The sequence below is a fragment of the Megascapheus bottae genome, chromosome 10, assembly GCF_031878675.1.
Source record: "Megascapheus bottae isolate mThoBot1 chromosome 10, mThoBot2.hap1, whole genome shotgun sequence".
In the NCBI taxonomy this organism is placed as follows: domain Eukaryota; kingdom Metazoa; phylum Chordata; class Mammalia; order Rodentia; family Geomyidae; genus Megascapheus; species Megascapheus bottae.
The window spans coordinates 20,927,436-20,948,665 of record NC_143518.1 but is presented as its reverse complement, the minus strand read 5'-3'; the positions used below and the strand labels follow the sequence as shown (position 1 = coordinate 20,948,665).

The 21,230-nt window shown below is 41.6% G+C and overlaps 1 protein-coding gene across 2 annotated transcripts in view; it reads right to left on the bottom strand.

Moving 5' to 3' along the window:
• Nucleotides 1-324: 324 nt before the first annotated feature.
• Nucleotides 325-21,230, bottom strand: part of Stx6 (syntaxin 6) — a 42,548-nt gene continuing 21,642 nt past the window's right edge. For both annotated transcript variants that reach the window (XM_090340310.1, XM_090340312.1), the window contains 4 exons: nt 18,412-18,537; nt 17,076-17,182; nt 11,219-11,313; nt 325-2,207 (listed from right to left, as the gene is read on the bottom strand). In XM_090340310.1, coding sequence (XP_090196436.1) covers nt 2,131-2,207; nt 11,219-11,313; nt 17,076-17,182; nt 18,412-18,537 — 405 coding nt within the window. In that variant the 3' untranslated portion in view covers nt 325-2,130. The remainder of the gene's footprint in view (nt 2,208-11,218; nt 11,314-17,075; nt 17,183-18,411; nt 18,538-21,230) is intronic.

Here is a 21,230-nt window from a genome sequence, read left to right as displayed (position 1 = left end):
GAAGGACACCCACAATTGAAGCTGACTTTCTCTAAACAGTTCCCTATCTAGTGTTGGCCTAGTCAGGTCTACAATAGCCATAGCTTAGCAAATACCTTAAATGAATGAGAGAAACACGGTAATTCAAAATAGTCCAAACAAAATTAAGCCTGGGGGGCGGGTCACAAAAATTAGACTGTGAGCTAATGTGAGAATCTTCTCCGTAATCACTAGGCATGTTCTAAACAGGCCCAAATGATACACGGTCTGGTAATGGCAGGACAATAGCATGGCTTTTAAATGGGGTGATTTTAATTCTTTGAGATATAAGTTGATTCCTGTAGAGTGTGAATTACAGTACTTAGATATGGTCCACATTTATCTGTAACAAAACATATCTATACTTTAATGCAAATCTAAAGACCATTTCTGGTCTAAATTTATAGATGACAATAATATATATATATGTATGTGTATATATATATATATGTCTATAGACTTTGCAAAACATAAAGAACCTAGTACTCTACATTTGAAGCCCTTTGTAGTATTCACTTTATTTCTGATTTGAAAAGAAATAACTTATTTATGTATCAAACATCAGTGTAAACATGGATGTCAACCATCCTTTCAGCTTTACAAATCTGCTTTCACTTCATCAACAGGCAGATTTCTTTACCTACCATGAACCTAAGCAAGATAAAATATCCTTCTTTTAAAAAATTGTTACAAATATTTATTAAAAAGTGCAATTCAAAAGTTAGCTAGGCAAGCACATCATTGCAAATCACAAAAACAGGAGAAAAGCAAAACCCAGAAACAAAACCACAGGAAATACAAACAAAACAACAAAAAAGGTTAGCGTGCTGAGGAATACACAAAAGGACAAGGAAAGGAAAAGCCAAAATTCAAACTCTGTCCAGATACTGCTGCTCTTTCCAAGTGCAAAAGACAATGGTGAGGACAGACGGCAGCCTCCAACGCTGAGCTCTGGCTCTGGGTCCAACTACTACTTCAGTATCAGGGAAGTTATAAAAATATCCTATGTACATGTGCACATGTGAGGCATTTAAAATCATCAGAAGCTTGAAGTTTAGTGTCTCAGCTACTCAAAACTCAATTAAAGCATCGATCATTGAATGTGGACTGGCTCAGTTATATGAATGGATGATAAGGTCAAGCTGTCACCTTAGGGAACGAAAGAATCAAGTTCACTTACTGTATTTTTGCCATTACTCCCAGGAGAAGAGAAGTCTGATCCAGACTAGCCTTTTTGTCTCATGACAGAATTTGTAGAAATGTAGTAAAGTCATTCACCACTCCTCCTTGCGCAGAGCCACAGGAATGAGTGTACAGGAGGGAGATCCAGGATCCCAGCCTATCTGCTGTGTTACTGCATAGTTCAGCAACAATATATTTCAGGGTCACCCTAATCCACAGGCTGCACCACTGGGGAGAATGCCTTGGGACAGTAACATGAAGTCAGCAGGTCTGGCCTTGACCTCCAGCAACTTCACCCGCTGTCCCTGAACTATGTCACTGCAGGTTCAGCCAGTCTTCTCCATTCCTGGCCACTACAACCTCTGGCTGTAGTGCAAGTGCCATAGTGCTTCACTATTTCCCCATAGCCATTTCTACCACTAAAAAAGTGCACATGGAAAAGCAAGTTAATCTCTGCTCTTATCTCTAAAACCAGAACTACATTTTCTGTCATGAACTGCTCACCGGTGACCAGCTAAGAAGCCTACAGCATGAACTGAACATGCCCAGCCTCACGAATGCTTGACAAGTTTGAGGGGACCTGCAGCGCCTGTCTGAACAGAAGAAAAGAGATGCCAGAAACAAAAGGCTGAGCAACAGCACACTACTGGGTCTAATTCACCTGGATGACTGAGTCCCTCCTCAGGGGTGGAGGTCAAGTGAGACTAAGCATGGTTGGCTGTCCTCAAGACAAAGCAGGTGGCAGGCTGTGGCTGTCACCCAGGCAGGAGTGCAGTCATCTCTTCCAGCACTGGGAGAGAAGAGCAGCCTCGGTTGTGGAAGGTGAGCACGGAGGCACGTTTTTGAGAGAGGAATGTGAGGATGGAGTGTGCTTGCTGCTCCTCTCCCCTCCCTCCATCCACGCGTGCGCAGGAGGCTGCAGCAGGCACGTCACAGCAGGAGGAAGAGAATCAACACCACCAACAGGACTGCGAGGAGGACGGCTATGGCACACCACTGGCGGCGATCTGGAAGGCAGGACATGAAGATTTAGCCTCCCAGGACTCTGCACTCCCAGACACACAGATAAACGGGATTTCAGACAAGGCCCCTGAAGCAGAAAAGGGCAGAGCATGTAAATGACAGGGGTGCAGAATCTTGAACTACCCAGGCCTACTACTCTACTGTTCTGCCCTTGACCTGCGTGTCATTCACTTTTACAGCTACCAGTCCCCCCAAAATGTGCCTCATACTAATTACATGCTCTGAGTCCCACAACTTTCATCAAACTCCAGAGATCTCAGCTTTCTGCTGGTGGTTGGTGAATCCCTAGAAAAGATGCTGGTGTTGGAATTACAGATCAAAGTCTGTCTGCATTAATCTCTCGCTGAAGTCAAGTCATTGTGATTCAACAAGGATCACATTCTTTTCTCAATGGGAGCTCCAGAAAGGCAGAAAGAAGATGAAGCTGGTCACTTCAGGATATGAACAGCAGGAGGGGAGCTTCGGTGAGAGAGCGGGAGTAATTTCACATCACACCTGCTCCAGTAAGATGACTTCACCAGTAACCGTGTTAAAGTAAGTTATACAGCTCATCTGGAAATGGAAGCCAAATGTCTTTTCCGAAACCTGTCTACCAATGATGTTGAACAGCAGGCACAAGGACACAATGTGGCCAGAATCCCTTTGAATGGCTGATAGCGGGGAGGCCCCACAGGACAGAAGGGCATAGACAGGCCCAGGGGAGACCTGCTCTAGCCCACAACACTGACAGCAGTCCCCAAATTCCATGGCCACCTCAAAGGACTATGGTGTGAGTCAGATAACACAAGACTGCACCACATGCTGTGCAGGGCCCACGCTTGAGGCACAGAGGATGCCACCTATGAGTGGCATGTTTCCTTCAGGTGGAGAAGATACAGAAAGGACAAGCAGTGTTGCTACAGGGGAGTCCTAGGGTCTTCCCAAGGGCAGACTGACAGTTTCACCAGCTTATAAAAATGAAATTTAACTACTAGGAATAAGAGGCTTTAACTTATCCATAAACTGCTTCAGTGAATGGCAACTCATTTGTACTACTTAAAGATAATAAAAAGATTTTGATAAATGAACTGGATTTCTAGTTTCCTGCATAGCATGGAAAGATCTCAGAAAATTTATCACTCTATCTTAACAAATAAAAATCTAAGTAAACTGAAAAATCAACAGATTTCTCTTAGATCCATCAAAGAAGGAAGGCCAAAGAATGGACTATTGTCTTCAATAATGGAGAAGAAAACTGGTGAACATGAAATTCACAACTTAAGAGTAGAATACCCCCAACACCCTAGCAACTCCTACCTTTCAGAACCAGAGCTGGGATAGGGGAACCTAAATGATAATTGAAGAACTGATGGAGGCTCACTGTGTACTAGTCTATGCCAGAGCATTCTGCTCCTAACAAGACTGGCCTACCAGCTAAACTATTTTACTATGGTGTAGGTGTCTGGGTTTATCTGAGCCTAACCAACCTGGGAGAGGGGAAAGAACCACCCCTGCCACATTCTGGTATTAGTGAGGACTGTTAAGATACCACCAAAAACTATTCAAAACTGATACCACAGGGGAGCGGGAAATGGGGACCAAGACATGAGAAAGGGTATCGATGTATGTGAAATAATGCACCCTCTATCTGGTGAATATACTGTAACCCTTCTATTAATTACAATAAAAAAATCTGAAAAAAAAACTGATACCACAGCCACAGCCACACACACACACACACACACACACACACACACACACACACACGTACACACACGTACATACATACATACATACATACATACATACATACATACATACAAGACAAGCCACACACTGGGATAAAATATTTCCAAAAGATCCATCTGATAAATGACTTACCCAAAATATACAAAGAACTTCAAAACTTCAACAGTAATAAAACAATCTGGTTTTAACAAGGGAAAAAGACTTAAACAGATACTTCATCACAGGTAAACAGATGTCAAGTAGACATATAAAAAAATGTTCCACATCACATGTCTTAGGGGAAGTGGAGGTGCCTCAATAGAGCACCAGCCTTGAGTAAACAGAAGAGCTAAAAGCCAAAACACTGATGAGATACTAACCTCTGGTGAAGGATGTACAGCGACAGGAACTCCTGTATAGGAGTAGCTATAGCCACTTGAGAAAACAATTCAGTTACAATTGTTCTACTTTACTATTCTGCTAGATTGTTCCTAATCTTTTACTGTAACTCATAAATTTTCTGAGGTATATATATATATATATATATATACACACATACTGTAAAAATTTCAGAATATGTAGGGTTTGGTCCTATCTAATAAAGGTCTTAGAACTCCTAGATAAGAGGAAATGACTATAACCTATGGTATATTCAAATAATGGAATATTATCCAGTACTAAAAAAAAAAATATGAACTATCAAGCCAAGAGAAAGGAGGTAACTCACATGCACTACTGAGATAAGCCAATTTGAAAAGACTCCACATACTATGATTCCAACTACATGCATATTGGAAAAGACAAAAACTACACAGAGTAACGTGGTTGGATCAGTGTTGCCAGGGCTTAGGAGGGTGGGAGGGACGAAGAGAAATGCAAATGGAAGCTATAATTAAAAACAAAAAACAACCCCACAATGAGCTGGGCTAACCTGTCCCCTATAGTCCCACCTCATTCCAATGATCAAAAAGATAAACAAGAACAGATGATGGGACTGAAACAGAAACATATTGTACTTTGGAGAATATGAATTAGTAGAAGCACAATGCAAAATAGTTGAGGTTCTGAAAAAAATGAAACGTAGCCCCTCTAATGCAGTAATCTCACTTCTGAGTAGAAAGGAAATGAACTCAACATGGTAAAAAAGACATATATTCCCATGTTCACGTGGCACTATCCACAACAAATAAGATATGGCCTAAGTTTAAATTTTTACCAAGACACAGAAAATGTGGCACATGGGCTTGGTGGATTACTATTTCAGCCATCAAAACAGGAAATCCTATCATTTTCAACAGCATCAACAAGAGGACATTTTGTTAAGTCAGGCACAGAAAGGTAACACCATGTGATCGCCTCATACATGGCATTCTTAAAAGCTAATCTCAGAAAAGCTGAGCACATAACTGTGGTTACTAGCAACTAGAGGGAAGGAGATAGGGAAGAGGATAAAGTAGGGAGAAAGGACAAGAAAGAGGTTGGTCAACAAGGACAATGGTAGCTTGAAGCCAAGAATTAAGTTCTGATGTTTTAGGCTACACTAGGATGAATATAATTAACAAAAAAGAATTACATAAGTCAAAATAGAAGATTCTGAATGTACTCATCATTAAAAAAAAAAAAAAAAAGATTAGCTGGGCATGGTGGTTCATGCCTGTAATCCTAGCTACTGAGGAGGCTGAGATCTGAGGATCGAAGTTCAAAGCCAGCCCAGGTACTAAAGACTATGAGAGTCTTATCTCCAGTTAATCACTAGAAAAGGGGAAGTGGAGCTGTGGCTCAAGGGATAGATAGGACAGTAGCCTTGAGCTGAAAAGCTCGGGGATAATACCAAGGCCCAGAGTTCAAGCCCCAAGACTCACCAAAAAATAAAAATAAAAAGACTCACCTTTAAGGTAGTAAATATGCTAATTACCTTGAGTTGATTTTGAGGCAAGGTGAATCAAAACATCACTCTGTACATCATGAATATGTACAAATGTACAAACAATATATGTCAATGCAAATAATTAAGAGAAAAGAATTCTTAGGATCATAAAGCTATTCTGTATTATAGTATGATGGAAAACAATCCTAGTTTTTGTTAAAGAATACAAATGAACACCAAGAATGAAAGTATAGACTTTAACTGCATTGTTAGATATAAACAGGAGGCGGCAAGTAGGTGTGACAGTGAGGACAGGAGTTATATGGGAAGTCCTGTGCTTTTCTTTCTCCTCAGTTTTGCTGTGAATCTAAAACTTTCTAAAAATAAAGTAAGGAGGGAAGGGAAGGGGAGGGGGAGGGGGAAAGAGGGAAGGAGGAAAGAGGGAAGGGGGGAAAGAGGAAAGAGGGAAGGGGGGAAAGAGGGAAAGGGGAAAGAAGGGAAAAAGAGGGAAGGGGAAAGAGGGAAGGGGAAGGGAGAAGGGGAGGGGAGAGAGGAAGGGGGAAGGGGAGGGGAGGGGAAAGAGGGGAGAAAAGAAAGCAGGCAAGCAAGTAATCTAAGCAAGTGAGATATCAGTAGCTAGAAGCCTCAAGAGAATGTTATCTGAGGAATACAGTTCAAAGTCAGCCGAGACAAGAACTTCAATGAGACTCTATCTGCAATTAATCACAAAAAAGCTAGAAGTGGAGCTGTGATTCAAGGTGTCTTGAGCACAAAAGCTCAGAGACGGTGCCTAGGCCCTGAGTTTAAGCTCCAGGACTGGAACTAATTTAAAAGCAAAAAACCTTTTCAGTAATTTATTAGTTCATACTCTTCCGGGCAAAAGCAGGGAAGGTAATTACTTCCCCTCTCCCCGAATCTCACATATTTCCTATGGCCAGCCCTGACCAGCTTCCCTCAGTATTTCTGCACTTCTCACCATTCTCGAGTGATTTCCAACACTGATTTTGATGTCTACTTTAGGCTTTCTGTCAGCCTCTTCAAATCTATACCACCCCCAGGCATCTCTCTTCAGAAACTGCACTCAGTGGGGTTCTCATCAAGTGGAAATGAGTGTTGCACAATCGAGTACAGCCCAGACCTGGTCTTTAAAAGCCATTTCCCTCAGCTTCTCAGGAGCCTGAACTAGGTAGGCAGTCTCAGACTATGCAGTTTCTCCCCACACTTCCTGTAAAGTATCAAACATAGAAGAAATGAGTAACCACAAGGCTTTTGTGAAAGTTATAAACAGGTAGTTTTGGTTTAATTTATTTTGTTTTGGTGCCATGGATACAACCTAGGGCCTACTGCATGGTAAGCATATACTATATTCCCAGGCTTCAATCAGCTTTCTAAGCTCAGGAGCTACCTCAAAAAGTCAGAGGGACATTGAAAGAACTGCAATAGTCTCCCTATCCCCAACCCCCTTTCCTCTCCTCTTCCCCATTCCCCCTCCCCTCCCTCCCTCCCTCCCCCTTCCTCCCTCCCCCCCTCTCTCTCAAAACAGTTTTCTTTCCTAAAAAGATGAACTATAGAATGTTGGAAAGAGGATTAAAAAATGTATCAGTAACCCTCAAAAGAATATTCCTTAGAAAAATGACCACATTAATGTCTCTTACATAAGAGAATATTTTTAGGAAAGAAACACAAAGACACAATGCCTAAGTGTCTCTTTATATAAAAATATATACATATTGAAATGACTTAAGATACGGAAACAAGTTTTTTTTTTCTTTCTTCCTTTCTTTTTTTAAATTTTAGTTTTTGGTGATTATGTCTTCTTATATATGGTACATTCAAGTGTACATCATCAGAAGGGTTGGGAGGAGGGGAAAGGAAAAGAGTGAAAAGGTACAGCAGTAGAGCTCACGGGACACTGGTGGAAGTGAACTATACAATTGGTGGGTGAAAATGGGAAAGAGGGACTGGGAGAAAATGAGGGAACAGAAGACACTCTATGAAAGGAAATGTACTCATTACCTGACTCATGCAATACCTCTGTACATCACCTCTATAAAATAAATTAATAATAAAAACAAATTAGTGTCCCTTGGGTTATTCACAGAAGTCAGGTCTTCATTGATTTCTCTAGTGAAACAGCCAGTGGAGAGAAAAGGAGGAGGGAGAAGGGATCCTGCCGCTCGGTTGCTGTCATGTGTTCATTACTGTTTCATCACACTCTGGTGTTTAAGTACAGGTCTGACTACAAAGCTGTGAGCTTAATCAAAAGTTATGGGGCACATAAGGAGAGAAAGGGGAGAGGGAGAGAATGCAGTCATAAAATTCAATGCAAATCCTACAAGATCAAGAAAACTGAGGAAGCAAAAGAGGGGGTGACATTGTCCAAAAAGAAATGTGCTCATTATCTGCCTTATGAAATTGTCAACCCCTCTGAAGACCAAAGGAAAAAAAAAGAAAATCAAGGCCAGGGTGGGGCTGGGAGGAAAGGGGGACAGTGATCAAGATTCACTGTTTTCATGCACTACTTGGATGAATGGCATCTTCTTTGTCTACCTAAAAGATTTTTTTAAATTTAAATTGTTTTTGAAGTTAACAAGTAGAATAATAAATAGCCTGGTCAACAGATTGAAGCAGATACTAGCAACAGGAAGAAAAAGACCACTAAGCATTATTCCTTTTGGTAGCAAAATGAAAATACAGACAACCTGTCCCAAATGCAGGGCCTTTCAGGCTAGCTGCTGTTTCCTGGCTCTTTCTCCTATGTAAGCAAATTGAAGTTTGCTCTCTAAACTTCTTTTAGGAGAATAAAGCATACATAAATCTCAGAGATACTTACACACATGGAGGTGATTATCATTCCTACTCAGATGCTGGGAAACAAAGACACAGTGCATTCACTTGCTGTTCCCCAACAACAGTGGTGCTAAAGGAGATACCTGACTTCATGACTGACAAGACTCTAACGAGAGGCCTGGTGTTTAACATGGTTTCCTAAACAATACTTCATTAAAAGTACAGGAGTTAGAGTGAAAGAGAAAAAACACTCGGACCAGACTGAAGAGCTAGCAAACTTTTCTATAAGCATGTGAAAGATGAGCTAAGCTGGTGTCTGCTTCCTATACTGTCACAGCCTCAAGCAAGGAGGGGTCTGCTAAAGCAAAGAGCTATCTGTCCTGGAAAGAAGGAACTACCTGTATTCACAAGCTTCCCTCAGTTTTGGATTTGATAGGTGCTTTACAATATTTTTAAAGCATTTATGAAGTGCCAATGCACTGTTAAATATTTGTTTCAATGACCTCTCAAGGCAGAAACTGATGTGGGGTTTTTCCCCTTACCCATCTAGTCATGCCTTATCACTGAGCTACACCTCCAGCCCATCTAGCTCCAAAGAACTGTTAGGAAAGTTGGGGGCTTAAACTGCTGAAAAATAATTGTGCAATTATATTTAAATCTTGCTTGTTACGTACACCTGTGGTAGAATGAGGGTCAAGAATCAGGGGAACTCTCAATGGGAGGAGGGATGCTGTAGTTTAAAACAGTCAAATTGCCTGAAGGATTATCTCAGTATCAAGTTCCCTCTACTCCAGGAAGAAGATAACAGGGCAGGTTTTTTGTTGTTATTTTTGTCTTGCTTTATTTTTTGGTGGGACCTGAACTCAGGGCCTGAGCACTGTCCCTTAGATTTTTTTTTTTTCCTATTCTAAGCTGACATTCTATCACTTGAGCAACACTTCCATTTCCAGCTTTTTAAGAGTTAAGAGTTTCTCAAACTTATCTGTCTTGGCTGGCTCCGAACAGTGATCCTCAGATCCTCACAGCCCCCTGAGTAGCTAGGATGATAAGCTTAAGCCAACAATGCCCAGCAAGAAGAAATATATCTTAATTTTTTTAAATGCTGGGCCTTACTCTGGAAGGCAGTTTGGAGGTTTCTCAAAAAACTGAAAATAGACCTTCCCTACAATCCCGCCATACCACACTCCTGGGCATCTACCCTGAGCGTCATAACCCAGGATATGATAAGGACACTTGCACAGCCATGTTCATTGCTGCACTATTCACAATAGTCAAGCAATGGAAACAACCCAGATGCCCCACTACAGATGAACAGATACAAAAAATGTGGTGTATATATATATATATATATATATATATGTGTGTATATATATATATATATACACAATGGAATTCTACATAGCCACCAGACAAGGGAAGTGGATGAAACTAGAGCATATCATGTTGAATGAGATAAGTCAAGACCAAAGGACCAAAGGTACATGTTCTCTTTGATATGTGGATATTAGATCCAAACAGTACGAGAGTGATGACTCAGCATTTGGGTACCCAAGGTTATGGACATGGTCTTGGAGATATAAACATAACTATATAGACATAAAAATCTATGATGGGATATATACTTTATAGACATAATGTTATACAGAATGATATACATCTCTGAATATACGAACCCTCAGCTTAATTTTAATATGTTCTAAAATCTATGTGCCAGTGATTCCATACAGAGATTCCCTTCTTGAATACTTGTTTGTTAAACATGATATTTGAAATATGATGTAAAAATCAGTGTTAATAAAATCTTTCAAAACAAATGCTAGGCTTTGGTGGCTTGCTTCTGTAATCTTAGTTACTCAGAAGGCTAAGATCTGAGGATGGAGTCAGCTGAAGCAAGACAACTCACCATACTCTTATCTCCAATCAACTAGCAAAAAGCAGGAAGTAGAGCTGTGACACAGTGCTAACCTTAAGCACAAAAGTTCAGGGACAGTTCAGCCCAAAGTTCAAACCCTGAGATTGAGATATACACACACACTCTCTCTCTCTCTCTAATACTTTCCATATTGTAACCATAATTCTTAACATTCTTACGGTAGGAAAATTAAAAATCATTGTGTGTTTTGGGTCATTCACAGAAATAAGAGTTGAACCTTGGCTGACCTTTGTGACCTCTCTGGAGAGACAAGTCCATGGTACATATCTTCATAGCTTCCATTATAGTAATCTGAAAACTGTTACTTCTTCACCCTTAGTTCAATACAAATTTGCTACAATAGTTCATTATGGATTTACATATAACCATTTAAATTAAATTTATAAGGCCATCTTATTCTGAAATAGCAGATATTTTTCTTTCAATCAGGGAAAAAAGCAATTAGCTTCTTAATTATTGCTTTGAATACACTTTTGGCGGGGGCAGGGGGGGGATTAAAAGACATGTAGTTGCAAAGAAAGTTGCTCCACTGGAAGAAAAACTACCCTTTTTCCAAATCAAGGCTACAAGCAGTTCAGGTATCTACACACCAGTCTTCCACTCTCTACTCCTGACACAGTCCAAACAAACATCCCACAGGTGAGCACCCTGCAGCGTTTCAGAAATAAGTATGCATTTCCAAGAGTGAACATACATACCACTGGTCATATGAGACACTTTTGCAAGTTTCTTCATCACATTGTCTAGCCGAGACTGGGTGCTCTCCAATTCATGGGAGAAATCATCCAGCATGCTGGAGAGAGAAACAGACAAGGAAGGGAGGGTGTTAAGCAGAAAGCCTCGGCAATGCACAGGCCATGAGACTAAATCAGGATCTAGGCCTCCATTTTAGCAAACCAGAAACATTGGATTCAGAGCTTCATCTCTTAACCAAACTCCTTAGGACACGGTATGTTTTTAGTTTTGGAATTCTGGACATTTTTTTAAAAGTTATTTATGCTATGCATTAACATCCACAGCAGAGCCTGGGACAATCAAATATAAACATATTCATATTCCTACAGGGAAACCTATGAAGAATCAAGCTTCATCAGTTCATATGATTTTACTACCACAAGAGCTTGCTGCAAATTAACAATATTACTCAGGGGAGGGAAATGGGTACCAAGACATGTGAAAGGGTATCAATGTATGTGAATTAATGCACCTTCTATCTGGCAAATATCATGTAACCCTTTTACTAATTACAATAAAAAAAATTAAAAAAAAAAACAATATTACTCAGGTTATAGAGTTCCCAAGATTTCAGGATTGCAGACAATACAACCAATTCAATGGCAGAGCAATTCAACAGAAAGTGAGTACTGAAGACAGACTGGCTTTGCTACCTGCTTCCTTAAAAAAAAGCACCCAACAACTAACCTATGAAGTGGGACAATCCTACCAGCTCAACTCTCTTCATGGAGTGAGCCTTGTGAGAAAAGTGCTCTGTCAATATGTTAGGAATGCACTTTAACAGATTCAGTATCTAGGTTTATCATAGATGGACCATTCCTGGGTGTGTGTGTGTGTGTGTGTGTCTCCTTGTCTCGAAGGAATAGTGTGTGTCTTTGAGATCTGTCTCAGATGGCTTCCATGTGTGCTGCCTAGTACAGCTGGGAAAGAAAACATAATACTATACTAGTGTTCCAGAAGTGCTGGTTTCATAAATCACTGGACATTCCAGACTTTTCCACTTTTCAGTAGTGCATGATTACTTTGAAGCTAGAATTAACACTCCAATTAGTACCAGAGTCTTACTACAAACAATGGCCTTATTCACTGATAGTGTCATTGTCAACTAAAAACTGCTGGTCTTGATATGTGCCCATAAAGGACACGTGACAGCTTCATAGGATTTGGGTCCTCCGGTTATTTAAATAAGCTCCACACTGACAACAACATAAATAAATCTTTGTTCCTTACCTGAGTTTTCAAATTAAAATATCTTTAGTTCATCTGAGATCCTGGCAGCATTTTGGGCCTACAGCTGGCAGGCCTCCACAGGCAGGGCCAAACACTATGAACAAGAGCTACCTTTGTGTGCTGGGTATGACTTTTCTTACTGAGGACAAAACAGGCATGTCACTAAACCTTAGCCAAGGATACCCACATTATAACCAAGCTCCCAAGCCCATTCTAATTCAGCACTGAACAAAAGACAATGCACATATATACTTTATATTTTCTAGCAGCTGCATTTAAAACCAAAGGTGGAAATTGATGTTTAATATTCAATTTTCTTTAGCTCATATATAAAAAATATTTCAACATAAATATAAAAATTATTAATAAGCTATCCCTTAACAACATTTTATCACATCACGTGTGTGTGTTTGTGTGTGTATGTGTGTAATCCTGGGGCTTGAACTCAGGGCATGGCTGCTGTCCCTGATATTTTTCATTCAGGCCCAGTTAGTGTTCTACCACTTGAACCAGAGCTCCTCTTCCAGCTTTTGGTGATTAACTGGAGATGTTATAGAATTTCCTGTGCAGACTGGCTTTGAACTGTGATCCTTAGATTGCACCCTCTGAACAGCTAGGATGACAGAAGTGGGCCCTGGTGCCCAGCTCAGTGTGTGTTTTACTCCCCAGGCTCACTCAACTCAGACTAGCCGCACTCTACTTGCTCAACAGTCCCAAGTGACCAGCAGCGATGGGGCCGGTCAGCACAGGAAAGGTCCAAAACTGACCTTGTTATATGTACACCCAGTTTAACAAGACAATTGTTCTACAGGGCTTTTCATGAAAAATCCACAGCTGTTTTTTGTTCCTTAGAGCAAGTACTCTTACCTCCATGAAGTCTTTTGGTACTTTCTCCATTTTTAGAAGTACCACTTTCAACTCAAGACCCCAGCTTTTATCCAGACTTAACACACTATCGCAGCACTGATTCCATCTCTGCATCCTTCCCACTTCCCTCTGGTATAGACTAGACCAATATTCAGTATTGACTTTAAGAGAACTGAAAAAGGGCTATCCACAGGCAAGGGCATCCCTAGTGTAAGGCAGAGTTCTTTGGCTGTCTCCACTGCAGGCTGAAGATTCAGCTTTCTCTGGCTTGTTGAGTCCATAATCAGTCATCTACCTGCTTTCTTGAATCTAAAATGTTACAACCATTGTTTCTCTGTGATCTATGTCCCCAAAGGTTTCATGCCTTAAAAACCATTTCTTTAGAGCCGGGAGTTTGGCCTAGTGGTTAAAGTGCTTGCCTAGCATTCACGAAGACCCGGGTTCGATTCCTCGATACCACATACTTAGAAAAAGCTGGAAGTGGTGCTAAGGCTCAAGTGGTCGAGCTCTAGCCTTGAGAAAGTCCAAGGACAGTGCTCAGGCCCTGAGCTTAAGCCCAGGACTGGCAAAAAAAAAAAAAAAAAAAAAAAAAAAAAATTTCTTTAGGGCCAGGAGTTTGGCCTAGTGATAGAGTGCTTTCCTAGCATGTATGAAAGCCTGGCTTGGATTCCTTGGTACCACATACATAGAAAAAGCTGCAAGGGGTGCGGTGGCTCAAGCTCTAGCTTTGAGAATGTTCAAGGACTGTGCCCAGCCTCTAAGTTCAAGCCCCAGGACTGGCTGTGAATGAATGAATGAATGAATGAATATATAAATTAAAAACAAAAAACATTTCTTTAGGTTTTAAAGGGAGTGGCAATAAGGGTGTTATGTTCAATTCACCTCTTTTCTCTCCTTTTCTTTTCTGTATTCTTTTTCTTTTTTTTTTTTTTTTTCTTTCTTTTTTTGTCCATCATAGGGCTTGAACTCAGCCTGGGCGCTATTTCTGAGCTCTTCAGCTCAAGGCTACTGCCCTACCCCTTGAGCCACAGCACCACTTCCAGTTTTCTAGTGGTTAACTGGAGATAAGAATAACATGGGACTTTAGTGCCCAGGCTGACTCTGAATCTCGATCCTCAGATTTCAGTGTCCTGAATAGCTAGTATTACAGGCGTGAGCCACCACCCGACTTTTTCTTCTCTTTTCTGTTCTTTGGCAGTACTGACGTTTGAATTCAGGGCTTTGTACTTGCTAGGCAGACTGTTGAGTTTACACCTAGCCTGGCCTTATTTACACTTCCCATAATGGCGAGGATGACAGGCACACACTTCCTTACCTAGCTTTTACTGGTTGAGATGGAGTCTTGTCAACTTTTTATTTAGGCTGGCCTTGAACTGTGATCCTCTGTCTTCCACTTCCCAAGCAGCTAGGATTACAGGTGTTAAGTCACTGCCCAATTCACCATTGTTAACTGCAAGTCTCCTAAGTCTCCTGGCCTTTCTGTATGATCTGGCTGCTTCACTAATGTACATCAAAGCCTTTAGTTACTTCCTATCTCAACATGAAAGTCGAGTATTAAAACTTATTTTAAACAGAAATTAAACAGGCACATCTGCTACACAGCTTTCTACCTGGTTATCTTTGCCAAGCTCTATTCTAGTACACAACTTCAAACCAGCCAGGTGAGCCTTTCTAACACCCGATCACGCCATCACTCCTAAAATCACCTTTCCTGGTCTCCCATCACACTTAGAAGAAAAAGTCCTGCCACCTTGCCCACACTGACAAGGCCTTTCCTGGTCCGTTCTTCGCCTCCTTACCTAGACTTCTGCCTGACCCCAGCTCCCCTGCTAGAGTCACATGAGCTTTTCTGCTCTAAGCACTTCTGTACTTATAGGTCTTCACAGATACTCTTTTTCCCTCCTCTTATCCATAACCTCCTCCTCACACAAATACCAGCTCCTACTTTCCTAGCTGTATCCTACACCTCCTGCAGGCTTCAGTTAAAACACTTTTCTCAGAACCTGGGCTAAGTCAGTGCTCTCCAGGCATCAGCACTTCTTCTACACAGTGGCTGAGCTTCACTATCATATAACCTCCGGCCTTCATTTCTATGACTACCCTCCCCTCTCAATGGTGAATTCTATGCATGGCAAAATCAATGTCTATTCTATCTCTTTATCCTCAGGCCTGATGCAGAACACATATCCAGTAAGAATTTATCATAAACAAGTATGTGACAATAAGTGTCAGACTGGATAGAAGAGTTTCTGAACAATAGTGGTGAACTATCATATTTTTCTAGAAAAAAAACTGTAAAATAAATTGTATGGCAGAGCAATTAAGAATGCTGTCTCTGGGACCAGGAGTTTGGCCTAGTGGTATAGTGCTTGTCTGGCATGCACAAAGACCCAGGTTCGACTCCTTGGTATCACATACATAGAAAAGGCCAGAAGTGGTGCTGTGACTTGAGTGGTAGAGCTCTAGCCTTGAGAAAGCCCAAGGACAGTGCTCAGACCCCGAGTTCAAGCCCTGGAACTGGCAAAAAAAAAAAAAAAAAAAAAAAAAAAAGAATGCTGTCTTTATATCTGGGTACCTAGAATCCTATCTACTCAGAAAGCAGACTAGAAGGATCATGATTCCAAGCCAATTCAGGCAGACAGGTTTGTGAGACCTCCCTAACTCTAAAAAGTAAAATGCTAGAGACTGGAAACATTACTCAAGTGGTAAAGCACCAGCCATGAGAAAGTAAGCCAAGCACAAATGTGAAATCCTGAATTGAAGCTCCAGTATCAGTAATCAAAGTTAAAAAAAAAAAGTTTGGGGCCGGGAGTTTGGCCTAGTGGTTAAAGTGCTTGCCTAGCATGCATGAAGACCCGGGTTCGATTCCTCGGTACCACATATATAGAAAAAAGCCGGAAGTGGTGCTGAGGCTCAAGTGGTAGAGCTCTAGCCTTGAAAAAGTCCAAGGACAGTGCTCAGGCCCTGAGCTCAAGCCCAGGACTGGCAAAAAAAAAAAAAAAAAAAAAAAAAAGTTTGCTATTATACTTCAGAGCATAAGGAAAAATAAAATTTAAATTTCTAAGCTTTTTCATAAAGCTATAATTGCAGATAAAAGCACAGTTCTGTTGAGTGTAGCAAGAGTTACAGCATGATACAGTTAAGGCAGCTTCTAGCATAAGCTTTATAGGTTCAATGCCTGCCCATTCTTTTTAGAGCAAAAATGTTATGTGCCAGCAACAGAGCTTGAACTCGGGACCCAGACACCTGTCCTTTAGTTTTTTCACTCAAGGCTGGCATTCTACTAGTAAGCCATAGCTCTGTCTCTGGCTTTTAAATTGTTAATTGGAAGGAAGAGTCTCTTGGACTTTCCTGCCTGGGCTGGCTTCAAACTACCGTCTTCAGATCTTATCATCCTGAATAGCTAGGATTACAGGTATGAGCCACCAGCACTGAGCACATTCTCATTCTTAGTTATGCATCAACTATTGTCGTAGAGGAATTTCTAGCTGTTCTAGGAAGTATTTAAAACTAGTAATAAAACTTTGCCTAAACTCTGTTGTGAATTTTCTTCAGTACATTTGCTCCTTTGGGGAGCCTGGTCTATATACCAGAATAAAAATTGCAGCTGCACATAAAATAGCTTTGAGTTTTACTAGCCATGTAACTATTAAGGCTTTTAGGGGTTTGGGGGTGATTTGTCCTCTTTATGTACAGCAGAGAGAAGGGCATCTCAATACTCACACTGCCTGTTCCTCCAGCTCTCCTCCGATGCGCTGGGACATGTTCTTCAGCACCCCAATGCTGCCAGAGACCAGCTCCAACTGCTCATCCTGCTGCTCCACAATCAACTGGTGCCAGGGAAACGGAAATAAGCAATTAAAATCCATCTTACCTGGTTCCAAGCCCAGCACTCTAGCAGCTGCTAGTTTCTTTGCCAGCTTGGGACAATTCACATTCAGAAGCAAAGCCCAGAAATCAAAGGACCAGACCGTTGCCTCTGAGAACACACTGCTCAAAAGGCTGGATTGTCAAGCTACCGATATCTCCTGCTGATCCAACTTGTGAACAGTCAGCAGGACTTGAAACCACCAAGAGAGATTTGCTCTGGTTGGCTGAGGTCCAATGAGGGAACAGACAATGGCTGAAAGCACACATGCAGATGACCACTGACTCCAGGGAGTGGGGGGGAGTGGGGGGGGTGGGGGGGCAGGGGCTTGAGGAAGAGGAAGCCCCACTGCCAAGGTCAAGGTCTCAGTCCCTAACCAGTGCCACAGCTGAAATGCAGGAGAGCCTGGCAAAGTATGGGAAAATTATACACACAAGGGTCTTTTTCTTCTTCCTCAAGAACATCCTAGGAGGACCTGAGGAAAAAATTACCTCAAAGACCATTACTATCAAGTAAATGTTTTTCATTGTGTTGCATCTCACCTTACTCATTTCTATAAAAGCTTTTTTTTTTTGCTTGGTTAATAGTAATTTGACCAAGGAACTTGTTAGACAGACATGTTAAAGGAACTAAAACAAGAGAACACATACATAAAGCACAGTATCTAAGGTATTTCAACAAGCAGCTGACTTCAAATCCTCAGAGACATCATCTGCTTCCATTTACTAGTATTTCACCTTAAAAGCAGCAGCATACAATGCCTTCATGTCCTTCTAGCCATCAAACTCTACAAAGTAATCATTTTTATATGTAACTGAAAAATTAATGATTTCAACAATAACAAGGACTCAATCTTTCTGAGAGTATCTATGTTGAAAAAAAATCAGGGTATACAAATAAGAGGTTGGAGAAAAGATATTGTTTGCATTTTTAAAATCTTAGCCTTATCTGTCACTTTTGATGTCTGCTCTGCTTTCCCTGCGATCATTATAATCAAATGTGGTTTTCCCCCCTAAAGGTTTAGAATTTGTTTCCTATATGCAATCATTACATATTTGACAGTCAACTACAGCATAAGCTCAGACCCAACACAATGTCATGAGGTGATGAACCCATGACCCATGGCTGGAGGAATGAGAGGAGGTACCCCCTACCACCACCTCCCACCCTTAGCAGCCATTCTCAGGGTACCTGCTGCTGTGCCTGTTGCTCCTCGATGAAATGAGAATTGGCTAGCTGCAGTTCTCGATCAAGGTGGCCATATTGATGTGTCGTTCCAGTGCTCCAGTTCTGGGTGCTACTGTCTCCCAGCAGTGCCTGTGTGAGAAGGATCAACCAGAGAGAGAGGCAACCAACACGGATGATCTCCAAAGTGATACCAACAGTTCTCACATTTCTCATAACCTGCCCAGACCCTGTGGCAGTGCAGGCTGGTACCCTGGACTGTCCAAATTGAGGAATGCCAGGAAGGGCCTTCTCCAAGGCCTCCCAGTGGACATCACAAACAGCTTTGTCCTCTTAAAATGCAAGTGAAATGTTTATACTAATCAACAAACACTGATCTGTATATCACTTTACAACCCAAGGGCCTAGTCAAACAGATCTAGAATCTTACTGAAGGAAGATCCAGGAAAGTTCTGAGGTCCAGGGGTGGGCAGGAGTGTTTAGAATGGCAATGTTAATTAACAGCCTCTCATGCAAGGGGAAAACTGAAGGCTACAGGCTTTCCAGAGAGTTAAGAGAAGACTGCTGTCCCAGTCAGGTATGTCCATTAGTGCCTTGATATCAAGTATCTCCATCAAGGATCCTAGAGACTAGGGCTGAGGTTCCTGAAGTCAGAAGTGTCTAAAAACAAAAGTCAGGTTTGTTGAGTATTTTCCTCATATAAGAGGCAGACTGGCACAGTGGCTCACACCTGTAATCCTAGCTACTCAGGAGGCTGAGATCTGAGGATCAAGGTTCAAAGCCAGCCCAGGCACAAAAAGGACCTCAAACTCTTATCTCCAAATAAACACTAGAAAATGGGAAGTGGGGTGGTAGCCTTGAACTGAAGAGCCCAGGGATAACACCTAAGCCCAGGGGTAGTGTGGTAGCCTTGAGCTGAAGAGCTCAAGGACAGTGCCCAGGCCTAGTTCAAGCCCCCTGACACACACACACACACAAAAAAAAAAGAGGCAGACTGGCAAGTGAGAGCTCAGTGGTGGCAAGTGATCTGAAGTAGGGTCCCATGTTTTAACTGGATAAATGATTGCTCATGGCAGCCCTGTACCAAGACAAGATTGAGAAGATACTGGTGATCAAGGCTCTTATACAGTTGCCAAAATCACAAGGTAAAGACATAACTTCCTTTTGTTTTGTTTTTGCCAGTCCCTGGGGCTTGAACTCAGGGCCTGGGCACTGTCCTTGAGCTTTCTCAAGGCTAGAGCTCTACCACTTGAACCACAACACCATTTCCGTCTTTTTCTATGTATGAGGTAACAATAAATTGAACCTGAGTCTTTGTGTGTGCTAAGCAAGTAGTCTACCACTAGGTTAAACTCCCAGCCATAGCTTTTCTTTTGCTGCTGGTGGTGGTACTGGGGTTTGAACCCAGAGCTTCACATCTGCCAGGCAGATGTTCTACCAAGAGTCATACTTCCAGCCCTTTTTAGTAGTAGTCACTTGTTAAACAAGGTTTTGTGTTTTTGCCCATTTTTTCCCAAGTCTGGCCTTTGGAAATCCTATCTATGCCTCCTATCAGAGCTGGAAGGACAAGTGAGAGCCACCATGTCTGGCCCAAGCATTTTCCTCTCTGATACACTTAAAAGCCTGACCAATTTACTTAGTCTCTGAAAAATGCATCAATGGCTCCATTTCCCTCTTCCATATTGACACTGACATGACTTCTCCAAGGTGAGCTTCACCTACTATCCAGACTCCAGGAGCTAGGAGTGGAAAGCTCAGGATGCAGAGTGCCAAGTTCTTACGTTATTATCAGAACAGCATTCAGTTCTCAGCAGTTCTTTTTTGTTTGGTTGGTCATGGGGCTTGAATTCAGGGCCTAGGTGCTGTTCTTGAGCTTTTGCAAGGCTAGCACTCTATCGATTTGAGCCAAAGTGTCACTTCTGGTTTTCTGGTGGTTAACTGGAGATAACAGTCTTTGCTGCCCAGGCAGGCTCAGATCTCAGTCTGGCGCCCAGCCCAGTTTAATGGGACATCCAAGCAGCTTTGGGCCTCAGCCCTATCAAAAGGCTGGATGGAACAATCTCTTGGGAAAAACAGACCCAGGCTTTTTGTAGGTGGCTCTGCACTGATTCAGCCTTGGTTCAAGTCAAAATTGAAAAGATCCTGCTCCTTCTGAGTCCAAACTCCTAAGGACCTCATGGAGAACACAGGGGACTTATGATACTTTCTTCAGGGTCAGTTTTCTGACAGAAAACTGGGGCTTCTTCAAAGTCTCTGTGCTCCTATATCAGCCAGGGTATACACTTACCGGCGATATGTATTAGTTATGCTTTTAAGAATCATCTAGATTTTACAGTGAAATTGCTTAGAAGTTATCTATTGGACTCCTAGAATCTGTCTCGATGGGAGAGAGGATACTGAGTGCTAGAATAACAGCACCTGGGACCTGGCACTAAGGCAACTTTGCCCACTTGAGTGTCTAGAGAACCCTGGATCCTACTATTCCTTGAAAACTTGTGGCTCTATGACATTTCCTTCATGGCCTAAAATGAGTTTATAACTTAAATTTGGAAAGATAATGTATACACTTATTTTCCTTGCTACTTTCACAGTACTATCTAGAGAATAGAGCATCCATATTATTAGTAACAAAGGACAAACATTACCTACTTCACTACTGCAATTACTTCAGGTGTCAAATGCAAACAAAGAAACTCCAAAACCAGGCAGCTATACCCATGCACTACTTTCCTTCAAGAGAAACAGCTAGCCAATAGCTTTTCCTAGCTGCACTGTTCAAAATAAATAAGTAAATAAATAAAAGCAAGAGACAGATAAGAAGACTC